The sequence below is a fragment of the Piliocolobus tephrosceles genome, chromosome 2 (assembly GCF_002776525.5).
Source record: "Piliocolobus tephrosceles isolate RC106 chromosome 2, ASM277652v3, whole genome shotgun sequence".
Lineage (NCBI taxonomy): Eukaryota > Metazoa > Chordata > Mammalia > Primates > Cercopithecidae > Piliocolobus > Piliocolobus tephrosceles.
In genome coordinates, this window is record NC_045435.1 from 28,342,600 (window position 1) to 28,368,219 (window position 25,620).

Here is a 25,620-nt window from a genome sequence, read left to right on the forward strand (position 1 = left end):
CTTGGTACTGTAAGGATGTTTTTCTCAATCATGTGTAGGGAAACTTCCATATACTTTGCCCAACTTTTATATTAATAGATTCCAGCCCCGTCTTTATCCCCTTTCTCCTCTTTCAAATTGTGGTATTGACAATTAACATGTGCCAGCCAATTTCCCCATGAAAGAGCTTATGTAGCCAGTCTTTCTGGATAAATTTTTCTTTCTTTATGGTTAACATTCATAAGCTATTTTGCCAGGGCTTTATAATTCGACAAGTTTTGTTCCTTTATTGTTCCTAGTTTTTAAAAGTAAATTGTCAACTACACTGTAAACTTATACTAAATGCTAAAATAACCTTAAATCTGATATTAGATATTTAACAAAACACAACAAAAGTCACAGATTAAGTTTTTCTGACCTCCACTACAGTTTCACAGGTGGCAGAATATTTCATAGGTTCATTAGTTAAGCAGTTTATCTCCCCTATTATTTCTCCACTGAGCATATAGTCTGTGTCAATTATCAGACAATCTTTCTCCTTTGACTCCACCATTTGATCAATCCCCAAATCTGGCTTTGATCTTTCAAGCTGTTCAGGAACAAAGAAAGAGAAAAAGACATATGCCAGTTAACTTGTATTACCAAAACTAATTTATGGCTTTTTCCACTTTGGTTTGAACAATTCTAATATTTACATATTGTCTTGAGAATAAATATTTTATTTCTTTTTAAGTAAAATTATTAAATTAGCAATGATTTAGACACAAAGCATTCTTAAATACTCTGATCTTTCTGATTCCTCCTACTCAGTTAATCTACAGCCATTTAGAATGGCTAAATCTCTAACTCAGATCAGCAAAGTTGAATAACAATTTATATCATAATTTTCCATCATAAAAGAATTATTTTGAAAGTTTCCTGTTATTTGTGAGAAAGTATGTCTTTAAAATGAGGAATAGTGTTATCCATTGTGTCTGAACATGAAAATTTATCATTAGATGGTAGTCATTGTCCTAAAAAAGAAACTGTGCAGTTCTTAACCTGGAAAGCTACTAATTATCAATTTCATAAAGTTTTCTTAAAAAACTTATGATCACAAGTGCATTTATAAATAACTCTGCCCAGTCAGGTGCGGTGGCTCACACCTGTAATCCTAGTACTTTGGGAGGCTGAGGCAGGCAGATCATCTGTGGTCAAGAGTTCGAGATCAGCCTGGCTAACGTGGTGAAACCCCATTTCTACTAAAAATACAAAAAATTAGCAGGGTGTGGTTGTGCATGCCTGTAGTCCCAGCTACTTGGGAGGCTGAGGCAGGAGAACCACTTGAACCCAGGAGGTGGAGGCTGCAGTGAGCCAAGATCACGCCATTGCACTCCAGCTTGGGCAACAAGAGAGAAACTCTATCTCAAAACAAAAAACAAAACTAAACAAAAACCTCTGTCTTACCTTTACCATGCCTGAAATAATGATATAGATTCCTTTGGGCTCATCACCTTCTTCAAATATACCATTTCCACAATCAAATGTTACAACTTTGGCTTTTTCCTAAAAGATACCACCAAATACATAAGCTATAAACAACATTTTAGGAGTGGTTGGGAATGTTAAAATTTGCATTTTTATTATTTATTTATTTTTTTGAGATGGAGTCTCGCTTAGTCACCCATATTGGAGTGCAGTGGCACGATCTCGGCTCACTGCAACCTCCCTCTCCTGGGTTCAATCCAAGGAGAATTGCTTGAACCAATTATCCTACCTCAGCCTCCTGAGTAGCTGGGATTACAGGTGCCCACCACCATGCCCAGCTAATTTTTGCATTTTTAGTAGATACAGGGTTTCACCACATTGGCCACGCTGGTCTCAGACTCCTGACCTCAGGTTTTCCGCCCACCTCGGCCTCCCAAAGTGCTTGGATTACAGGCATGAGCCACTGCACCCGGCCTAAAATTTGCATTTTTTAAAAAAGTTTGTACATTTAAAAAATTACTATCATTTGATAATATCTGAAATACATTAGTAATAAGTTTGTAAGAGAAAATAGAAATTATGAAGAGTAAAGAGGAAGGTGGATCTTTATGAATATATGCAATTTTAGATAGGGTATTTATACATGGATTAGAAAAGAAATACTCTAGGAATGAGAATGTAATTAGGGGATAAAAATCTTTCATCTGGATGAAAAGTAATGGGAACAGATGTAGGCTAATGGCATGCATATGTCATACATACTCCTGCTCTAAACAGCTGATCAGGTAAATAAAATATTCATTTATTCAAAATGTTTTAATCAGGTAGAAAAATTTAATTGGTCTTTTGACATCAAATAGATATATATAAAAGAACATTAGAACAAGTTAGATCCACAAGCACTTAACTGAGCATCCAATATGTATTATGCAAAGTGCTAGGGGCTGGGTATTCAAAAGATAGATGAGATAAAAAATGTAGTAGGAGAGAGGCCTAAAGATAATTGTAATGTAAGGTACTTAATGCTATAATAAAGGTACACATTGGGTACAATGGCAGCAATATTGGTCCTCTGAAAACAATACAGTTCACAGGATGGTCTTCTATTGGTGGGGCATTTGGCCCCAAAGCCTACTTCTCTGAGTACTCTGGTGGGGATGTTTCCAGAAAAGAAATAAGCAGGAAAAGTTTGAAGAAAAAAAAAAAAAGTGAAATACAAGGGCATTTTAAGAAAAGTAAATAGCACCCACAGATGAATGGAATTAGGAAAACATGTAATGTGCATGGGACACCATGATTGGTTCAGTATAAATAGAGAATAGAGGGTATGTGACAATGGAAAACAGAAGACAAAGGTGGAGAAGTAGGCAGGAAACAGATTGCAGAAAGATTTTGCATATTATTCAAAACGATTTTGATTTTATCCTATTGGCAATAAGGAACATTTAGAGAATATTAAACTAGAGAGTATCATGGTTAAATTCTTATTTTTAAAGATATTATTTGTTAGTACATTAAAAATATTATTAATAGGAAATAAAAATGTTACCTGAATGAAGTTTATATGGTCTTTGTTTTTATCTAGCCACGGAATATGATATAGGACTTCTTCAACAGTAAGAGGTCTGATAATAGATTTAGACTCAAGCACCTCTTTCTTTTTGGCCATGATTAACTAAAACCATAAAATTTAAGAAAAGGAATGAGCCAAACTGCTGTTCCCAGAATGTTTAAGGCAGACAGGTCTTTGTACTATTTCCTATTCTTGATCATTTGACATTTTTCTTCTTCCATGAACATTTCCAGCCTCTCCTTATATCATGATTCTATCTTTCTTTATCATTATTTTTATTTCTTTCCAACTTTTATTTTAGGTTCAGGTGACACATGTGCAGATTTGTTACATGGGTAAATTGCATGTCATGGGGGTTTGGTTTACAGATTATTTTGTTACCCTGGTGATAAGTATAGTACCTGTTAGGTGGTTTTCCCTATGATCATTATTGTGAAGTCATAGATAAGCTTCTCTTAAAGTAAACCATTTTACTGAAGTATAGCAGATGTGAAAAAAAGTGTAAAAGTTGTAAATGTTCACTCAAAGAATATTACAAAGTAAAAACATCTGTGTAACCAACACCTAAATGAATAAAACATTTGCTTCACCCTAGAATCCTCCTTTATGTTATCCTCTAATCATTACTTCTATCCAAAGATAACCTCTATACTTCTATCATCATTGTTTAGCTTTCTCTGGGGTTTTCAGCTTTATTGACATGAAATGAAAGAAGGTACTTGTGTCTGATTTCATTTGCTCAACATTATGTTTCTGAGATTCATGTATGGTGCTGCAGAAAGCAAAAATTTATTCACTTTATTTTTATTGTTGTATAGTATTAAGTTGTATGGATACCACATCTTTATTTATCTACTGTTGATTGACATTTAGATTGCTTCAGTTGGGGTTTTTATGAGTAACGCTGCTACGAATATAGTGTACAGGTGTACATATTTCTGTTAAGTTTATGGTTATCTAATTTGATTGCTGGATCACAAAGTATGTATATGTTCAATTTTAATAGGTACTGCCAAATATTTTTTCAAAGCACCTACATCAATTTACACTTCTACTCTAATGTTCCAGTTGTTCCACACTGTTGTCTACACTTGGTATTGCCAGTTTAAAAAAAATGGTATGCTGGTGGTTGTGTATTGGTATTTCATTTGAGTTTTAATTTGCATCAAGCTTACAACAATGATATTTAGCACCTTTTCTTATGTATATTAGCCATTTAAATATCTTCCACCACACAGTGCACTTTCAAATCTTTTGCCCATTAAAAAATGAACTTTCTGTTTTGTTCTTATTGATTTGTATATTCTGGATATGAGTTCTTCATTGGAAATATTTGTCTTGCAAGTATCCTCTACCTTTTTGTGGACTGTCTTTTAGTTCTCTTAATTTTTTAATGAAGAAAAATTCTTAATTTTAATGTTATTTAAATCCAATTTGGTATCCTATTTAAGAAATCTTTGCCTGTGCCAATATCATGAAAATTCTCTTATGTTACCTTCTAGAAGTTTATTGTTTTACCTTTAACAGTTATGTATATAATTTATCTGGGATTGACTTTTTGTGTATGGTATAAGACAAAGGTTCAGATTTATGAATTTAATGGTAAAAGAACTCTAGACAGAAAAAAAACAAAAACAATTAAAACAAAATTAAAACCTAAATAAATGAAGATATAACATGTGAGTAGATCAAGTCAATATCACAAAGTTATCAATTCTCCCTAGATTGATATACAAGATTAATGGAATCTCAATGGAAATTTCAGTAGGCCAACTTAGTAGAAATTTCCAAGTTGCCTTTAAAATTTATTTGAAAATACAAAATGTCAAAACTAGTCAAAACAGTCTTGAAGAAAATAACAAAGCTGGAAGATACACACAATCGTATGTGAAAACTTAACAAGTTTCAGTAATCAAGACAATATGATTTGGTTTAATGATAGTTAAATAATACAGTGGAACAGAAAAAGAGTCCAGAAACTTATCCACACCTACATAGTCGCTTAAATAATGACAAAGGCACAGTGCAATGCAGTAGGATGGTCTTTTTCATAAATTATGCGGGATCAATTGATTATTCATACAGAAAAAATGCTAACTTCAACCTAGCATTGTTACATAAGGCATTCTAAATGGCATTGCTTCTGTTCATTGTTTCTATTTTCTGCAGAGTTTATCTTGCAGAATAATCAGGTATATTGACTCTGCTTTCTAAGCGCAAAAGGCTACACACATCTCTTTCTATTTTGGGCTTTTTATAGTGTTGTGTTGAAGAGCCTGGGTTCTGGGATCAGAATGCCTGGATTAAAATAACGTCTCCATACTTACTAGCTATCTGACCTTGGTGCAAGTTATTTAATCTCTCTGTGCTTCAGTTTTTTCTCTCATAAAATAGGGACAACAATAGTATCCACATCATAGGTTGCTGTGAGGATCAAGTGGGTAAAGATTTATTTTAATCTTTCACTATTCTCCCTTCTGTTATTTTACCATGAACTTGTGTAAGTTTTTATCTGGTGTTTATGTTTCTTCTTCAGTGGAGATACTGCTTTTCACAGGTCTTCTCGCCATGGTCAAATGAAATTACAGACTGGACCATTAAACTGTATAATAAGCGTTAAACTAAAAATAACCTTCATTGAATGTGGTGAGTTTGTTTCAATTTGTACAAGGCACACAGGCTTTGTGTGTTAATGATGTAACCAATAGAAGATCGAGCAAGACTGTGTCTTCAGGATTCTATTCTGGTTGCTTTCAAAAAAAACTTGTGGCAACCAGAGGACTTGAGAAACCAGTCAAAAATTTTTTAAAAATTAGTTTACTAATTATATAAGTGATATATAAGAACACTTTCAAGTAAAAGTTTCAAGCACGATGAAAATATAAATAAAATAAATAGCTAAGGCTCCCTTCATTTCCCTTCTTTCCTTCTCATTTCTTCTTCCATGTGGGGCAATATGAAAAGTTTTGTATGTATTTGTCTAGATTTTTTAAATGTATTACATAGATATATGTATCTACAGAAATTTTAAAAAATCTAAAATGACCATCTTATATATATAAAATCTTATAATTTTACAGACTACTTTTTTCCTACTAATAGTGTACCTTGGTGAATTTTTTGTATCAGTATGTATAGATATTTAAAATTCTTGTTTATTTACATATAATGTTATTTATATGTTTACATATATGTTTCTGTATCTATTTACATGTTTGTTTACATTATAGGTAAGCATATATTTACATACATGTTGCACTTGCATGGCCATACTACAGTTTATATAACCATCTCCAACTTGATGGACATATAGACTGTTTATAATATATGTTTGAACACATATATTTGCTTATTCTTGAATAACTACAGATTCCTACAGGTGTAATTACTGATTCAAAGGTATGCATTTTTAAAGTTTTAATTTTCTTTTATTATTATACTTTAAGTTCTAGGTTACATGTGCACAATGTGCAGGTTTGTTACATAGGTATACATGTGCCATGCTGGTTTGCTGCACCCATTAACTTATCATTTACATTAGGTATTTCTCCTAATGCTATCCCTCCCCCAGTCCCCCACCGCATGACAGGCCCTTGTGTGTGATGTTCCTCGCCGTGTGTCCAAGTGTTCTCATTGTTCAATTCCCACCTATCAGTGAGAATAAGCGGTGTTAGGTTTTCTGTCCTTGTGATAGTTTGCTGAGAATGATGGTTTCCAGCTTCATCCATATCCCTGCAAAGGATATGAACTCATCCTTTTTTATGGCTGCATAGTATTCCATGGTGTATATGTGCCATATTTTCTTAATCCAGTCTATCATTGATGGAAATGTGGGTTGGTTCCAAGTCTTTGCTATTGTGAATAGTGCTGCGATACACTTACGTGTGCATGTGTCTTTATAGTAGCATAATTTATACTCCTTTGGGTATATACCCAGTAATGGGATTGCTGGGTCAAATGATATTTCTAATTCTAGATCCTTAAGGAATCGCCACACTGTCTTCCACAATGGTTGAGCTAGTTTACACTCCCACCAACAGTGTAAAAGTGTTGCTATTTCTCCACATCCTCTCCAGCATCTGTTGTTTCCTGACTTTTTAATTATCGTCATTCTAACTGGTGTGAGATGGTATCTCATTGTGGTTTTGATTTGCATTTCTCTGATGACCAGTGATGATGAGCATTTTTTCATGTATCTGTTGCCTGCATAAATGTCTTCTTTTGAGAAGTGTCTGTTCATATCCTTTGCCCACTTTTTGATGGGGCTGTTTTTTTCTTGTATAAATTTGTTTGAGTTCTTTGTAGATTCTGGAGATTAGCCCTTTGTCAGATGGGTAGATTGCAAAAGTTTTCTTCCATTCTATATGTTGCCTGTTCACTCTGATGGTAGTTTGTTTTGCTGTACAGAAGCTCTTTAGTTTAATTAGATCTCATTTGTCTATTTTGGCTTTTGTTGCCATTGCTTTTGGTGTTTTAGTCATGAAGTCCTTGCCCATGCCTATGTCCCGAATGGCATTGCCTAGGTTTTCTTCTAAGGTTTGTATGGTTTTAGGTCTAACATTTAAGTCTTTAATCCATCTGGAATTAATTTTTGTATAAGGTGTAAGGAAGGGATCCAGTTTCAGCTTTCTACGTATGGCTAGCCAGTTTTCCCAAAACCATTTATTAAATAGGGAATCCTTTCTCCATTTCTTGTTTTTGTCAGATTTGTCAAAGATCTGATGGTTGTACATGTGTAGTGTTATTTCTGAGGCCTCCGTTCTGTTCCATTGGTCTATCCCTCTGTTTTGGTACCAGTACCATGCTGTTTTGGTTATTATACCTTGTGGTATAGTTTGAAGTCAGGTAGAGTGATGCCTCCAGCTTTGTTCTTTTGGCTTAGGATTGTCTTAGCAATGTGGGCTCTTTTTTAATTCCATATGGACTTTACAGTAGTTTTTTTCCAATTCTGTGAAGAAACTCATTGGCAGCTTGATGAGGATGGCATTGAATCTATTAATTACCTTGGGCAGTATGGCCATTTTCATGATATTGATTCCTTCTATCCATGATTATGGAATGTTCTTCCATTTGCTTATGTCATCTTTTATTTCGTTGAGAAGTGGTTTGTAGTTCTCCTGAAGAGGTCCTTCACATCCCTTGTAAGTTGGATTCCTAGATATTTTATTCTCTTTGTAGCAATTGTGAATGGGAGTTCTCCCATGATTTGGCTCTCTGTTTGTCTGTTATTGGTGCATAGGAATTCTTGTGATTTTTGCACATTGATTTTGTATCCTGAGACTTTGCTGAAGTTGCTTATCAGCTTAAGGAGATTTGGGCTGAGACGATGGGGTTTTCTAAATATACAATCATGTCATCTGCAAACAGGGACAATTTGAGTTCCTCTTTTCCTAATCGAATACCCTCTATTTCTTTTTCTTGCCTGATTGCCCTGGCCAGAACTTCCAACACTATGTTGAATAGCAGTGCTGACAGAGGGCATCCCTGTCTTGTGCCAGTTTTCAAAGGGAATGCTTCCAGTTTTTGCCCATTCAGTATGATATTGGCTGTGGGTTTGTCATAAAAATCTCTTATTATTTGGAGATACATTCCATCAATACCTAGTTTATTGAGAGTTTTTAGCATGAAGGGCCATTGAATTTTTTAAATTGCCCTCCAGAATGGTTGTGCTGACTTACATTTTAGTCTACCATATTTATGTCTATTTTCTCATAACCTAATTAGCATTGAGCAATAACAGTTTTTGCCCATCACTGTTGATTTAATTGGCAAAAATATTGGTATCTTTAGTTTCTATTTCTCTAGTTTCTATTTACTAAAGAAAATGCTTCTATTCTTTGATTATTAGGGATGTCAAATATCTTTTCAAGCATTAATTGTAAATTTTGTTTATATATCTGTGAAATACTTTTTCATATCCTTTTTTCACTTTCTCCAGGATTTTTTGCCCTTTTTAAATTGATTTCTATAACCTTTTTTAGGAATTATTGCTATCAGTACTTTGTTTGTAATATGTGTTACAAATGTTATTTTCCATGCTTTACTTTTAACCTCATTTTAATATATTTCAATATATAAAGTTTTACATTTTATGCAGTAATTTTTACATGGTAATTTTTACTTTCTTAAAACTTATATATATATACATATATATGGCTTTGTAAGTGGGTTAGAAAAGCTTTTCTCACATCAAGAATATAGATATATTTTGTATTTCATTATAACATTTGTATAGTTGACTTTGTATCCTACAACTTTACTAAATTCAATTATTAGTTCTAACAAGTTTTTGATGGTTTTCTCTATAAGAGATCATGTCATCAGAAAATGGAGACAGTTTCACTTCTTTCTTTCCTATGAGGATGCTTTTTATTTCTTCTCATGCCTAATTGCCATGGTTAGGACTTTCAGTACTATGTTGAAAATAAGTGGGGAGAGTGGACTTTTTTTTCTTCTTTCTGATCTTTCAACTTTTCCTCATTGAGGATAATGTGAGCAATGGCTTTATCATATTTGGCCTTTATTGTGTTGAGATACATTCTCTCTATGCCTAATCTATTGAGAGTTTTTATCATGATAGGATGCTTAATTTTGTCAAATGCCTTTTCTATATCAATTGAGACAATCATATTATTTTATCCTTAATTTTGTTAATGTGGTGTATCACATTTATCGATTTGTGTATGTCAAACAGTCCTTGCATCTCAGAAATAAATCCCACTTGATCAATTGTGGTGAATGATTCTTTCAATGTGTTTTTGAATTCAGTTTGTTAATATTTTGTTAAGAATATTTGCATGTATGTTCATCAGAAATATTGGTCTATAATTTTCTTGTAGTGCTCTTATCTGGCTTTGATAGCAGAATAATGATAGCCTCATAAAATGGGCTTGGAAGTATTCCTTCTTTGCTTTTTTGGAGGAGTTTGGCAATTTTAACTCATTACTGCATCTGGAAGTTTTTCTTTCTATATGGTGTGAGGTATGGATCTAATGTTATATTTTTCATATGAATTTCAAATATCTCAGAATTATTTATTGAATAATCTATCATTTCTTCCTAATATGCAATGTCACTTAATATTATATATTAGACTATCATGTGTATTTATGTTTGCTATTGGACTCAAATCTGTTTCCTTGAATTTTTTTATTCTGTTCTAATTCTTCACTATTTGGTTATTATGGATTTATAGCATGTCATAATATTTAGTAGAGCAAACACCCCTCTCACTGTTTTTTTCCCATTTTTTTTTTTACTGTGGTAAAATACACATAACATAAAAATTTATTATTTTAATTATTTTAAATCACTAAGGCTCTCTTCATTTTCAGTGGTATTAAGTACATTCATACTGTTGCTTAACCATCACCACCATCCATCTCCAGAATTCTTTTCATCTTGCACAACTGAAACTCTATACCCATTAAACAATAATTCCCCGTTTCAACTTTCCCAGCCCCTGGCAATACCATTCCACTATTTCTCTATCTTTTGATTCTCTAAACACCTTATATAAATGGAATCACATAGTATTTGTCTTTTTGTGACTGGCTTACTTCAATTAGCACAAGTCATCAAGATTTGTCTATATTGTAGTATATATCAGGATTTCTCTTTTTAAGATTAAATAAAATTCCATTGTATGTATATACCACATTTTGCTCATCCATTCATCTATTAATGGACAATTGGGTGGTGTCTACCTTTTATTATGTCTATTCTTTCTTTGTTTTTGTTTTTTTCTTTCTTTTTGGTCTGTCTGAGTTATTTCAGAAGACCTGTCTTCAAATTCAGAAATTATTTTTTCTGCTTGGTTTAGTCTTTGCTGAAACTCTCAATTGTATTTTTTTATTTCATTCATTGAATTCCTCAGCTCTAGAATTTCTGTTTGGTTCTTTGTTAAACTTCTTACTTGAATCATGAATTGTTTTTCTGATTTGGTGTATTGTCCATCTGTATTCTCTTGTATCGTACTGTTTTCTTAACATGATTATTTTAAAATTCTTTCTGGTATTTTGCATATCTGTTACTAGAGAGTTATTGTGCGCCCCTGAAAGTATCATATTTCCTTGCTTTTTCACGTTTGATGTGTCACTACACTAATTTCTATGCATCTGGCAGAACAATTGCCTCTTTAAATTTTATGAAGTAGGTTTTGTAGGGAAAGACTCATTGGCACGAATAGGTCTTGGGGTGTTGGTTGGGTATAATGCATTGGCTTTGGATCTAGATGGATGCAGTAGTGTAGTCTCCATGTAGTTTGTTCCAACTGGAATCCACACTAGTGCATTTTGCAAGTGTTTCAGTGGCCTAAGCTATGAGAGTGTGTGGTGGTAGTGCCATGACTTTGCCAGGTATAAACTTGCCAGACTGCCTCTCAAGTTGGGGGCACATGCATGCACATGACATGCCAACTAACTTGGGGGCTGGTTCACTTGCAGCTGCTCTGCCAGCCTGGGGGTGTGTTATCTACTTGCTGGCTTGGGGCCCTCTCCTGGTTGCAGGAGAGACACAGTGGTTAGGCCATTTCAACAGAGGTTTTGTCCTGAATGGGGCTGCAAGACTGTTTCTCTGGCTGGAATTACGTGTGGTGGGGTTGGTTTTCCTTCTGTGCGGGACCAGAGCCACAGCTGATCCTAGGCCCCAGTTTCATGCAACTGCGTTTGTGGCAATCAGTCGTTCATGTGGCCTTGGTGGAATGAAGAGACAGCTCCAGGCCTGGAGGGGTGCAGTAGCAACCGGTCCCATGAGCAGGGTACACTCCACAAATGGCTCTGGTGTCAAGATGGTGCAATGGTGCAGCAGTTTGGCTCACAGTGGATAGACAGGGTGTGGGGGGTGCACACCTTATGATCCTAATCTGGAGCAAAGCAGCTTCATAAATTCCCAGCTGCTCCCCAAACAGTGTTCAGGTTTTGGAAAGACTGTGCAATACTCCTGTAGGGAGGACTGCAGGTGCTTGCAATGGTATTGGGGGCCGGTGGGAATCTTCTGCTTATCTTTTCCCTGAAATGGGAAGTGTTGGCCTTTTAAATCCTTTGGAAGTCACTTCAGCCAGAGTGGGAGGGATTACAATAACGTGAGGAGGTGCAACCACAATGGTTTCCACCTCTTTGCCTTTTCCTCTGATTAGAAGCAGTAATCAATCAGTCATCAGAGTACAGATGCAAGATATTTAGAGAACAGAGTCTTTTATTGCCAATCTGGCTCTTGCAAGCTGTAAGTTGCTCCAAGGACACACGCATAGCTGCCTGCCATGGTGCTGAGGGGTGAGAAGTAGCTATTACTGTGCTAAGAGATAAATATGACAGAAATTAACCATAATTTATCATCCAAGCCTTCCCCTGAAAGTTGCAAACCTTCATAGAATTCAGATTTCCAAAATAGTTACATCAGACAGTTTTTGCCAGTGCAATTGTAGTCTAAAAGGAGAGACAGATTTCTGAAACTTCCAACTCTGTTTTCTTCCTAGAATTCTCTCAATTCTTACTGTTTTCTTAAAAATTAATTTCTGAGCAATAAATTGTACAAGTAAAATCCTTAAGCTCCCTAACATGGTGTGAATTTTAATTAAGTTTTATTAAATTAACTGATTATTTTTTGGATGATTCATGCCTTAGATATTGATTCTCTACAATATGGGTTGCAACTACTGCCTGTAGGCCTGCTCCTGCTTAATACCTGCTTTTGTAAACAGTATTTTTTTTTTTTGGCGGGGGAACACAGCCATGCCTATTTATTTACATGTTGTGTGTAGTTGTTTTGGTATTACAATTGCAGAATTTAGTAGCAGTAGTAGGAACCATACAGCCCACATAATATAAAATATTTACTATGTTTTCCTTTATAGAAAATGATTGTTAATCTCTACTCTACACAAACATGTATTCAGTTGGAATTTTTTGGTTCTTGCCACATAGGTGTTATGTATTTTATGTTAGGTTCATAGATAAGAATTTAGAGTTTCTAATTGCAATTGTAAATATAATAGTATTTTTCTAAATGTTTCCATTGGAGAATAATTTTATGTATTACTCTTATTTCTGGACACTACTGAATTATTTTATTAATCCTACTGCTTTTAAGTTAATTCCTTAAGATTTTAAATTAATCAGTCAACAAATAATAGCAGTTTTCTCCTCTTTCCAAAATTTTCATCTCTCAATTTTCTTTCTTTTTTTCTTGACTTGGATAAGACCTCCAGCATAGTTATTCAGTGCTTGGAATGCCACTTGTCATTCTTCTTTTGTTCCTAACTTTAATAAGAATGCTCTTAATGTTTTGCTATCTAACACAAAGTTTGCTAAAAAATTTTAATAGATTCTATTTATCAAGTTAAGGAAGTTCCTTCTACTATTAGTCTTCTAAGATTTTTATTAATATTCTTAATGAGGGTTAAATTTTATCAAATGTTTTTTCTTCTTCATCTTTTAATATGTGAGTTACACAGCTGTTTGGGGAGATAAAACCTACCAAGATAAAGTATATTACACATTTAATATGCTACCCAATTCAGTTCACTGCTATCATGCCAACAAATTTTGAATGTATATTTACAAGTATAACAGCTTTATGCTTTTTTTCTTATGTTATATCCAATTTTGGTGTCAAGTTTGTACTTACAGAATGAATTGGGATTCTTTTTATCCTTTATATGTCATAGTACCGTTTATGTAACTTAGAAAAGAAATATAGTCAACACTAACCCTACAATTGAGTGTTCTCATAAATCATGTTTTACACGAAAAGTGTTATTTCAGTGTCACAGATAATTCCCCAAACATAATAATACCCACTGTAATCTAGGATGAAGAATAGATTCATCAGACTTTTGGATTGGCAGCAAAGCAGAGAAAGAGGTAGCCTGTTACTGTAGCAAAAATAAAAAGAGAAGCTAACCACCTGGGCTGCAGAAAGGAAACTGTCTATCGTAGGAGTTTGTCTTTAGACAATTATTTTAAGTGAGATTTTCCTATCTTAGAAATGGCCTGTATTAGAAGTCAAATGTAACCTTGAAGGTCAAGGTCATGAATGATTACATATGAAGTAAATATATTTGCTTTGAAAATATTTTGCCTTACCTTATTAATTTCAGCACTTCCAATTTTATGAATAATTCCTTTCAAGCCGAAAGCCTTAAGAATTTCTCTAGCCATATTGAGCATAACATTAATTTCCTCCTTTGTTTTCACAGTGACAACAATTTCCGGGTAATCATACTCTAAGTAGCCTAAAAAATAACAAACTATTTTTAGATTAAATAAGAACATTATTTTAAATGTTTTATGTGGACAATAAGCTAATGTTTCTGCTCTAAACCCATGGAATACTGCCCTCAACACAGAGAAATGTATCTCTTCCTGAAGGGGCCATTATGATCAATCATAATTCACTAGTAGTGCCAGAGTTCTGCTGGATGTTTTCTTGGCAGCACTCATACTTGTGCCTAAGTCCATGGAGAAGGATGGGTAGCCTCATTTCTAGCATTAACAGGTATACTTTTCTACCTGCACTGGACACTGGGAAGCAGCTTAGGCCTATATGTCTGGAGTTCATGACTTTTTCTTAATCTGTGTGAATCTGAATTTTTAACTACAGATTATGTGATTAAATACTGCTTCTGATTACTTCCTTTCACTCATCTTAGGCCATTGTCCACTCAACCTGCTAGTGCATCTAGATGACTCATACATCTATGCTCTTCTGCCCATTTCATCTAGATTCCTGAAGTCCCTGAAAACTTCATCTTAGAGTCTACATGTGGGCTTTTCCTTGATCATAACCTCTTATCTGGCTTGGTAACTATCTGTCATAGAAGATCTCTCAAATGACCTCATCTCCAGGTTTGCTGTGTCCTTTTGTAGCTCACCACATGGTATACAATTTTCTTGTCCTCCTATACATGAACATTATAGTGTAGGGTTGTGACTGTGCCACTCTCAAGATTTGTCCTGTGCCAGGAGCATGACTTGGCATGACTCAGAGAATAAGCTATTGCCATGTTTGACACTGGGCCTCCCAGCAGATATAACAGGATTCTGCAGGATTATATTCTAATTTCAACTCATTTAAGACCTAAATCCTTAAATGGCAGCTCTGTAGCAAGTAGAGGAAAAACGTAACTTCTTTTCTTGCGTCACTAAGGAAGGTACATGTATTTCTGGTTTGGAAAAAAATGGAATTTACAAGACTATAATGGCATACATAATCATAGCCTGGCAACTTGTCTAAAGAGAAATCAAAAGGCCTTCATTGTTGTATGAAGCAGAGAGAGAAAGTGTGAAGAGCTATTACACTATTTCCATCTCAACTAGAAAATAAGATTGCATTAATTGTTGAAGTTACTTCAGTATTATTAGTGAGTAAGTTTCCTCAAAGATTAGCTCGAGTTATGAAAACCATTGACTTTCTGAAGTGGTGATGATAAGAGATGGTCATGCTAAATAGGATGAGGGCTACTTACCTAGCTCTTTCATAGCATGTTCCATGTTCCTTATCACTTGCTTTAATAATATCTAAGGAACAAAAGAAATGTTATCCCCATTGGAAAAACAGACTGTTATAAAATGTCCTTACATTTGCAACTGATGAACTTACAACCTAAGTTAATAGTTTTAAGAAAAGTATGATGAAGAGGTTTTCAGGGGTTTGAATTGAATTTTGTGTTGCAGCACTTTTTGCTTCAGCTACAGTGATAGAGAAGATAAGAGGTATAACCTAGCCCGATTTTGAGACGTCTGAAGGCGAGTCATGATTCTGAAAGGTGCAGGCGTGGTATTAATTCCTAATATAATTTGGATGTTTGTAATATGAAATGTTATAAAACTTAATTTGTCAAAGGGAGCTAAAATTTAAAATACAAACATTAGCCCAACAGAAAATTGTAGCCATAAAACTAGTAAACTGATTTTAGTCTATGTTTTATGAACATAGGTAGGTACTTTCCCATGCAGCTTTATGAGAGCCCCCAAATTTGCGATTCCAGGATGGCTTTCAACGTGAAGAGACTAGAAGTTTTGGCCAAGGTGAATCAAAATAGAAATTAGGGATAATAAAACAATATTTTAGGGACTCAAGTCTTTTCATGTTTTCTCCTGTGTATCTCCAAATTCAAGTGCTAAATATCAGTGGTTAGGAAAGGTAATAAAAAACATAAGAAAATAGTTTTAAAGTTGCAGGAGGTGAAGAGAGGAAGATAATACTTTTTGTGTTCTACCACATATTGAATGTTCAATTTCTCAATGACAAAGTTTTGGGCACATAAAATATAGCATTGAAATGTTTTAAATCGTCTTGAAAAGTAAAGTAAATATTGAATTCCATGTAGCTGACAAACTCATGGGCACATATCAGTGTTAATCTGTCTCAATCTAGAAAGTAAAAATAATATCTAGAATTTAGGCCTTAGAATTTGCTGCTTACTCACTATGGAACTTTGGGCACAATAATTTAACCTCTCTTGGCCACCTTTTTTCTCATCTGCATAATGACAAAATCAAACTAGGTTTCCCTCTATTTTAATTATTATTTTCTTTACTTCTTTCTATTTGCTGAATCACTTGTTTTTATTTTCTTTACTGTTTAATGTGTACAGAAGAAGGGTAGAGAGAGATTAAAGAAGCTTTTGGGCATTATGAGGAAGCCCTGTTTTTTCCACCCTGCCTTCACTTCTCACCTTCCAGTACTTCCTATTTTACACGCCCATAGCCTGACAGATCTTAGAGCTTGCATTGGGAGAAAGCTAACCACTGCACATGGATTTCGTGATAGCATCCACAAAGACAGAAAGGTGCTTTATACTAGCCTTGTAACTCGCTAATATGATACAGGTCATTTCAGAAGGAGGCATTTGAGTAATTTACATGTAACCTAGTTTAAGTTTTTAAAGAAATTAATTAGAAAACCAGGAGTCAAAGACATCTGCATATATGAACAGAAAAAAATGATGGATGAGGGCAACTGAGGGCTGAGTGAACTCTTTTCTTAGTGTTTAAGGTTTTCTTACCTGTTTAATCTGTTTAGAACTTGTAATCTGATCAATTATAGTCATTACGTCTGCTTCGCCTTGGACATATCCTTTTAGTATTCCATACCAAAAGGTCTTCTGATGACTCATTCTTTTATCTATTATTTGCAGCACCTTTGGTGCTATGAGCTGAATTAAACAGGACTACCATTAATATAAATTGCACAAATGCCATTTTATGATATGTTGATTAGTTTAATCAAAATAGTTAATAAGAAATTAAGTGCCCTCAAAGATAACTACAATAACCTGTCGAGGTTCTTCATTATTTTTTTCGTGGTATCTTTATAACTTCATGACTATAGCTATTTCCCTATAACTAATAATTTGGGAGTACCTATGTGAAATTTATGGCTTTATTCTTCACTTATTTTCCTTATAGAGAGTTGGATGCTATTTTCAACTGGTTTAAATTTTTGGAAAACAATGCAATTAATCTTCTGTGCTTAGGTCATAAAATGAGTAAATTACTGCCATTTTTGCATGCTAAATCTCCTATAACACCTCCTACTAGATGGTCTGGTCAGGTGAGAAACCACCACAACCATACTGCCTGTTAGACCCCAAAATTAACTTCTCTTCTGCGTGTTTCTTTGCTGAGGGTTGAAGTCTCCAGGTTATAAGCTACCACTGTGCAGTCCCCTAGCTTCTGCAGGGTTCATCGATCCCTTTGTTTTTCTATCTATGTTCCACAACCTCCATACTCTACCCTACAACTACCTGCCACTAATCACCAAAGGGTTTACACTCATCTTTCAAGATTCAGCTCAAGTATCACCTAATAAAGGAAGTCTTTTCTCATTCTGTGCATACTCCTGTTTTGTACTTATCCTATCATATAACATTCCAATATCTAGATTACTTGTGATTTCTCTTCTACAATAAGCTTTCCAGGGGAAGAGACAATATCTAATTCATCTGTATATTCCAAGGACCTGTGATTTAACATAAGACCATAGTTCAGAGTTTTTTGAATATATCAACAAACTTTTCTTAGGTGGTTTATCAGTTTCTTCATCTGAACTCTTTGTTAGGCTCTGTACACCTTCCTATCAGAAAGAATTAATTCATCAGTGGAATACACTAGACTTGCCTTCTTCAGGTAAATTGCACTCTAGCACTACTTATGGTCCCTTAGAATACTGAAAAAGCGGGCTACTGGTTGTGTACTCTTTGACCTAGTTGATTTATGCCTCTCAGTAGCAAAAATGTTTTAAATTATTCCTTACATGTGTAAGAAAGATCTAAATGTAAAGATTCTATTAGTTTTATCTCCATACGAACTATGTTTTATTTAACTGCATTTCTCACAGTGCTTATATATGTAGGTATCTTGCTTGTGTATGAATAGTGAAAAAGATAGGAAAGATAGAGTATATCTACATTCATATATATACTTATTTGTGAAGGAGTGAGTTTCATGTCATTGAAATAATCACACAGAAAATAACTACCCATAATATTTGTTATAGAAACATGTTACAAGATAATCAAAAGTTATTTTTGAAACCATATTTCTATAATACTATATGTATTTTTTTCTTGATTTGTACAAATGTAGGCTATTTTCTTTCTCCCTATAAATAGTTTGCATGGTTGTTTTGTTAACTTCCATCTTTTATTCCCTGAGTTTCTATAAAAATAAACATTACTTGGAGGTTAACTTATACTTACATTAATATAGAATTTCTCATGTGCTGTCTATTTAAAGGAAAAGTTGTGATGAGTATTTCTATACTTTCATATGCTCAACAAATTCCTAATATAATTTGGAATTATCCATTTTATAATATCAAATGTTATAAAACTTAATTTGTCAAAGGGAGCTAAAATTTAAAATATAAACATTAACCCAACAGAAAATGGTAACCATAAAACTAGTAAACTAATTTTACTCTATGTTTTATGAAACAATCAGTAGGAATTGGAAACTGCATGATTGACTGGTTCTTTACCTTGAAAATGCGTAGTATACGGATAAATTGAACAAGTTTTATAAAGACTATTACTTCAGTCACAGCAAAAATATACTTAATGGGGTCTATTTCAATCAGTATTGCATATAATATGCCAATTAATGTAATTGCTAACTCGAATAGGTTCCAGGCATGTGAAAAAAAGTCCTTCCTCATTGCTGCTATCTGTTGATTTAAAAGGAAATTACGTTATCATGTTTGTTTCTGCTTTTACTACACCATTTTCCACAATAATTTAAACATCATGTTAGGCTTTTCTCTTATCTACTCCACATGTATGAAATATCCTCAGGAAACCAAAATCAAACAAACAAACAAGTTCATCAAATTTATCCTGTAGTAAAGGAATACTCCTAGGACTATTAATTTAGGATTGGGTTTAAAGGACAGGTATAATGAAAACAAACAGATTTCTATAATGACACTAGTAAAAAGTAGCAACAATGGAAAGGCAAATTCAGACAAAAATATAGTATGCCAGGGTTTTTTAATTTAAAACAAATTGCCCTAAATGCCATAAAAATCCTGGGGGTTGTGTCCATTTTTTATTATTTTATAATTTATATACAAAATGATGATCTTGAGTAGTCAAGACAAAATTAGTTTAAGTTTGTTGTGATACATGTGGGCAAAGTTTTTAATAAAGTAGTTCAAAATTTAAAAATGTATTTATTAAAATATTATGCTCTCTTCACTAAATTCACTTGTGTAATTTCATTCTGGGATAACGCAGAATAAGTTATTTTTAATTTCTCAAAAAAATTGTAAGAAAATCTAAGTAGAAGTAAATATTTTGTCAGAATTACCTTAGCAATTCCAGCAACCCTTTTCTTTATCTCAGTGAATATATTTGCAGAGCTAACATAAGGTTTCATCAACACATAAATATTGAGATAAACACATATCAGAGGCTTTCTATGTGTTTGTTTTACTCCATAATCATGTATTCCTATCTTAGAGGTAGAATAGCTTATTAGGATGATTCTAAATAGGTCCGTCCACTAATTTGACAGTCTTTCAAATCAGATAGCTGTCAGTTGAGAAATTGTTTTTGCTGTTTTTTTAAAAAGCATATAACTTTTGTTTGTTTGTTTGTTTCCTATTTTCTCCCTCACACATCTAGAGATCCAGCAAGGACAACTAGAATATTTCTTGATTCAGACAACATTCTTTAAGGATCCCTAAAAAGGGTGACTTTTTAGAAGCAACTCAAAAGAAGATAATAAAATTGGAGCACTTACAAATCTCCTACTGCCAGGCATAAAATCAAGTTAGAATACATAGTTCCTTCCCTTTCCTTGTGTTCCCTATATTAATTTGCAGGCATTAGTACCATAACTTATTCTGAATTCTGGAAACAAAGATTTCATTGCCTTGAATCCACAATTGAAAAAGATTTTCTGGCAATTTTGTCCAGGGCTAGCTGAATGCCAACTGAAGATAGTTAAGGTAGGTTTCTAGTTAAATATGACATTTCTAGTAGAACACAAATATGGAAGGAGTTCATTTTATTAGTTAAAGTGAAATATATGTGAATATTTTAGATCCAGTATCTGTAACCTTATATTTTATCTCACTTAACTGTTATCTAATGATTAATTGATCTGCTAAATTTATAATACTGGAACAAATAATTTTTAAATTTTACAGAATTGTAACCAATAGTCACAATTGTGGTGTCTATAGTGGTTTAATGCAATAACATCTTTCTTGTTAAAAATAATTATTTGAGGGGGTTCATTACAAGATGACTAAATAGGAACAGCTCTGGTCTACAGCTCCCAGTGTGATCGACGCAGAAGATGAGTGATTTCTGCATTTCCAACTGAGGCCCTGGTTCATCTCACTGGGACGGGCTGGACAGTGGGTGCAGCCCATGGAGGGCAAGCCAAAGCAGGGCAGGACATTACCTCACCTGGGAAGCGCAAGGGATCAGGGGATTTCCCTCTCCTAGCCAAGGGAAGCCGTGACAGACTGTACCTGGAAAAACAGGACACTCCTGCCTAAATACTGTGCTTTTCCAATGGTCTTAGCAAACGGCACACCAAGAGATTATATCCCACGCTTGGCTTGGTGGGTCCCATGCCCACAGAATCTCGTTCACTGTTAATGCAGCAGTCTGAGATTGACGTGTGAGGCAGCAACATGGTAGGTGGGGGAGAGGGGTCTGCCATTGCTGAGGCTTGAGTAGGTGAACAAAGCAGCCTGGGAAGCTCCAACTGGGTGGAGTCCACTGCAACTCTGCAAGGCCTGCTGACTCTGTTGACTCCACCTCTGGGGGCAGGGCATAGCTGAACAAAAGGCAGCAGAAACTTTTGCAGACTTAAATGTCTCTGTCTGACAGCTCTGAAGAGATCAGTGGTTCTCCCAGCATGGTGTTTGAGCTCTAAGAATGGACAAACTGCCTCCTGAAGTGGGTCCCTGAACCCCATATAGCCTAACTGGGAGACACCTCCCAGTAAGGGCTGACTGACACCTCATACAAGTGGGTGCCCCTCTGGAATGAAGCCTCCAGAGGAAGGATCAGGCAGCAATATTTGCTGCTATGCAATATTTGCTGTTCTACAGCCTCCGCTAGTGATACCCAGGCAAACAGCGTCTGGAGTGGACCTCTAGCAAACTGCAACAGACCTGCAGCTGAGGGACCTGACTGTTAAAAGGAAAACTAACAAACAGAAAGGAATAGCATCAACATCAACAAAAAGGACATCCACACCAAAATCCCATCTGTAGGTCACCAACATCAAAGATCAAAGGTAGATAAAACCACAAAGATGGAGAGAAACCAGAGCAGAAAAGCTGAAAATTCTAAAACCCAGAGCATCTCTTCTCCTCCAAAGGATTGCAGCTCCTTGCCAGCAATGGAACAAAGCTGGATGGAGAATGACTTTCACAAGTTGACAGAAGTAAGCTTCAGCAGGTCAGTAATAACAAACTTCTCCAAGCTAAAGGAGCATGTTTGAACCCATCGCAAGGAAGGTAAAAACCTTGAAAAAAGATTAGATGAATGGCTAACTAGAATAAACACTGTAGAAAAGATATTAAATGACCTGATGGAGCTGAAAACCATGGCACAAGAACTATGTGACACATGCAAAAGCTCCAGTAGCCGATTCAATCAAGTGGAAAAAAGGGTATCAGTGATTGAAGATCAAATTAATAAAATAAAGCGAGAAAAGAAGCTTAGAGAAAAAAAGAGTAAAAAGAAACGAACAAAGCCTCCAAGAAATATGGGACTATGTGAAAAGACCAAATCTACATTTGATTGGTGTACCTGAAAGTGACAGGGAGAATGGAACCAAGTTGGAAAACACTCTGCAGGATATTATACAGGAGAACTTCCCCAACCTAGCGAGGCAGGCCAACATTCAAATTCAGGAAATACAGAGAACACCACAAAGATACTCTTCAAGAAGAGCAACCCCAAGACATATAATTTTCAGATTCACCAAGGTTGAAATGAAGGAAAAAATGTAAAGGGCAGCTAGAGAGAAAGGTCAGGTTACCCACAAAGGGAAGCCCATCAGAATAACAGCAGATCTCTCAGCAGAAACTCTACAAGCCAGAAGAGAGTGGGGGCCAATATTCAACATTCTTAAAGAATTTTCAACCCAGAATTTCATATCCAGCCAGACTAAGCTTCATAAGTGAAGGAGAAATAAAATCTTTTACAGACAAGCAAATGCTGAGAGATTTTGTCACCACCAGGCCTGCCTTACAAGACCTCCTGAAGGAAGCACTAAACATGGAAAGGAACAACTGGTACCAGTTACTGCAAAAACAAGCCAAATTGTAAAGACCATCGATGCTAGGAAGAAACTGCATCAACTAATGGGCAAAATAACCAGCTAACATCATAATGACAGGATCAAATTCACACATAACAATATTAACCTTAAAGGTAAATGGACTAAATGATCCAATTAAAAGACACAGACTGGCAAATTGGATAAAGAGTCAAGACTCATCAGTGTACTGTATTCAGGAGACCCATCTCATGTGCAGAGACACACATAGGCTCAAAATACAGCAATGGAGGAAGATTTACCAAACAAATGGACAGAAAAAAAAAAAAAAAAGCAGGAGTTGCAATTCTAGTCTCTGATAAAACAGACTTTAAACCAAGAAAGATCAGAAGAGACAAAGAGGGCCATTACATAATGGTAAAGGGATCAATTCAACAATAAGAGTTAACTATCCTAAATATATATGCACCCAATACAGGAGCACCCAGATTCATAAAGCAAGTCCTTAGAGACCTACAAAGAGATTTAGACTCCCACTCAATAATAATGGGAGAATTTAACACCCCACTGTCAATATTAGACAGATCACTGAGACAGAAGATTAATAAGGATATACAGGACTTGAACTCAGCTCTGCACCAAGCAGACCTAATAAACATCTACAGAACTCCCCACCCCAAATCAACAGAATATACATTCTTCTCAGCACCACATCATACTTATTCCAAAATTGACCACATAGTTGGAAGTAAAGCACTCCTCAGCAAATGTAAAAGAACAGAAATCACAACAAACTGTCTCTCAGACCACAATGCAATCAAATAAGAACTCAGGATTAAGAAACCCACTCAGAAATGCACAACTACATGGAAACTGAACAACCTGCTCCTGAATGACTGCTGGGTAAATAAGGAAATGAAGGCAGAAATAAAGATGTTCTTTGAAATTAATGAGAACAAAGACACAACATACCAGAATCTCTGGGACACATTTATAGCAGTGTGTAGAGGGAAATTTTTAGTACTAAATGATCACAAGAGAAGGCAGGAAAGATCTAAATCAACACCCTAACATCACAATTAAAAGAACCAGAGAAGCAAGAGCAAACACATTCAAAAGTTAGCAGAAGGCAAGAAATAACTAAGATCAGAGCGGAACTGAAGGAGGTAGAGAACAAAAAACCCTTCGAAAAAAATCAATGAATCCAGGAGCTGGTTTTTTGAAAAGATCAACAAAATTGATAGACTACTAACAAGACTAATAAGTAAAAGAGAGAAGAATCAAACAGATGCAATAAAAAATGATAAAGGGGATATCACCACCGATCCCACAGAAATACAAACTACCATCAGAGAATACTGTAAACATCTCTGCGCAAGTAAACTAGAAAATCTAGAAGAAATGAATAAATTCCCGGACACATACACCCTTCCAAGACTAAACCAGGAAGAAGTTGAATCTCTGAATAGACCAATAACAGGCTCTGAAATTGAGGCAATAATCAATAGCCTACCAACCAAAGAAAGTCCAGGACAAGATGGATTCACAGCCAAATTCTGCCAGAGGTACAAAGAGAAGCTGATACCATTCCTTCTGAAACTATTCCAATCAACAGAAAAAGAGGGAATCCTCCCTAACTCATTTTATGAGGCCAGCATCATACTGACAACAAAGCCTGGCAGAGACACCAAGAAAAAGGAGAATTTTAGACTAATATCCCTTATCAACATCGATGCAAAAATCCTCAACAAAATACTGGCGAACCAAATCCAGCAGCACATCAAAAAGCTTATATCCACCATGATCAAGTCAGCTTCATCCCTGGATGCAAGACTCGTTCAACATATGCAAATCAGCAAACATAATCCATCACATAAACAGAACCAATGACAAAAACCACATGATTATCTCAGTAGATGCAGAAAAGGCCTTTGACAAAATTCAACAGCCCTTCATGCTAAAAATTCTCAATAAACTAGTTATTGATGGAATGTATCTCAAAATAATAAGAGCTACTTATAACAAAGCCACAGCCAATATCATACTGAATGGACAAAAACTGGAAATATTTCCTTTGAAAACTGGCACAAGACAGGGATGCCCTCTCTCAGCACTCCTATTCAACATAGTGTGGGAAGTTCTGGCCAAGGCAATCAGGCAGAGAAAGAAATAAAGGATATTCAATTAGGAAAAGAGGAATTCAAATTGTCCCTGTTTGCAGATGACATGATTGTATATTTAGAAAACCCCATCGTCTCAGCCCAAAATCTCCTTAAGCTGATAAGCAACTTCAGCAAAGTCTCAGGATACAAAATCAATGTGCAAAAATCACAAGCATTCCTATACACCAAGAACAGACAAACAGAGAGCCAAATCATGAGTGAACTCCCATTCACAATTGCTACAAAGAGAATAAAATACCTGGGAATCCAACTTACAAGGGATATGAAGGACCTCTTCAAGGAGAACTACAAACCACTGCTCAATGGGATAAAGGAGGACACAAACAAATGGAAGAACATTCCATGCTCATGGATAGGAAGAATCAATATCATGAAAATGGCCATACTGCTGAAGGTAATTTATTGATTCAAAGCCATATGCATCAAGCTACCAATGATTTTCTTCACAGAATTGGAAAAAACTACTTTAAAGTTCATATGGAACCAAAAAAGTGCCTGCATTGCCAGCACAATCCTAAGCAAAAAGAACAGAGCTGGAGGCATCATGCTACCTGACTTCAAACTATACTACAAGGCTACAGTAACCAAAACAGCATGGTACTCATACCAAAACAGAGAGATAGACCAATGGAACAGAACAGAGGCCTCAGAAATAAGACTACACATC

At 35.2% G+C, this 25,620-nt stretch overlaps 1 protein-coding gene across 1 annotated transcript in view; it reads right to left on the bottom strand.

Moving 5' to 3' along the window:
- The window catches only part of SLC9C1 (solute carrier family 9 member C1), a 132,777-nt gene that overhangs the window by 41,302 nt on the left and 65,855 nt on the right, over nt 1–25,620 (bottom strand). The window contains 7 exon segments of the mRNA XM_023211500.3: nt 398–568; nt 1,426–1,524; nt 2,996–3,121; nt 14,104–14,252; nt 15,486–15,537; nt 17,028–17,177; nt 19,004–19,189. Of these exon segments, the coding sequence (XP_023067268.3) occupies nt 398–568; nt 1,426–1,524; nt 2,996–3,121; nt 14,104–14,252; nt 15,486–15,537; nt 17,028–17,177; nt 19,004–19,189 (933 nt within the window).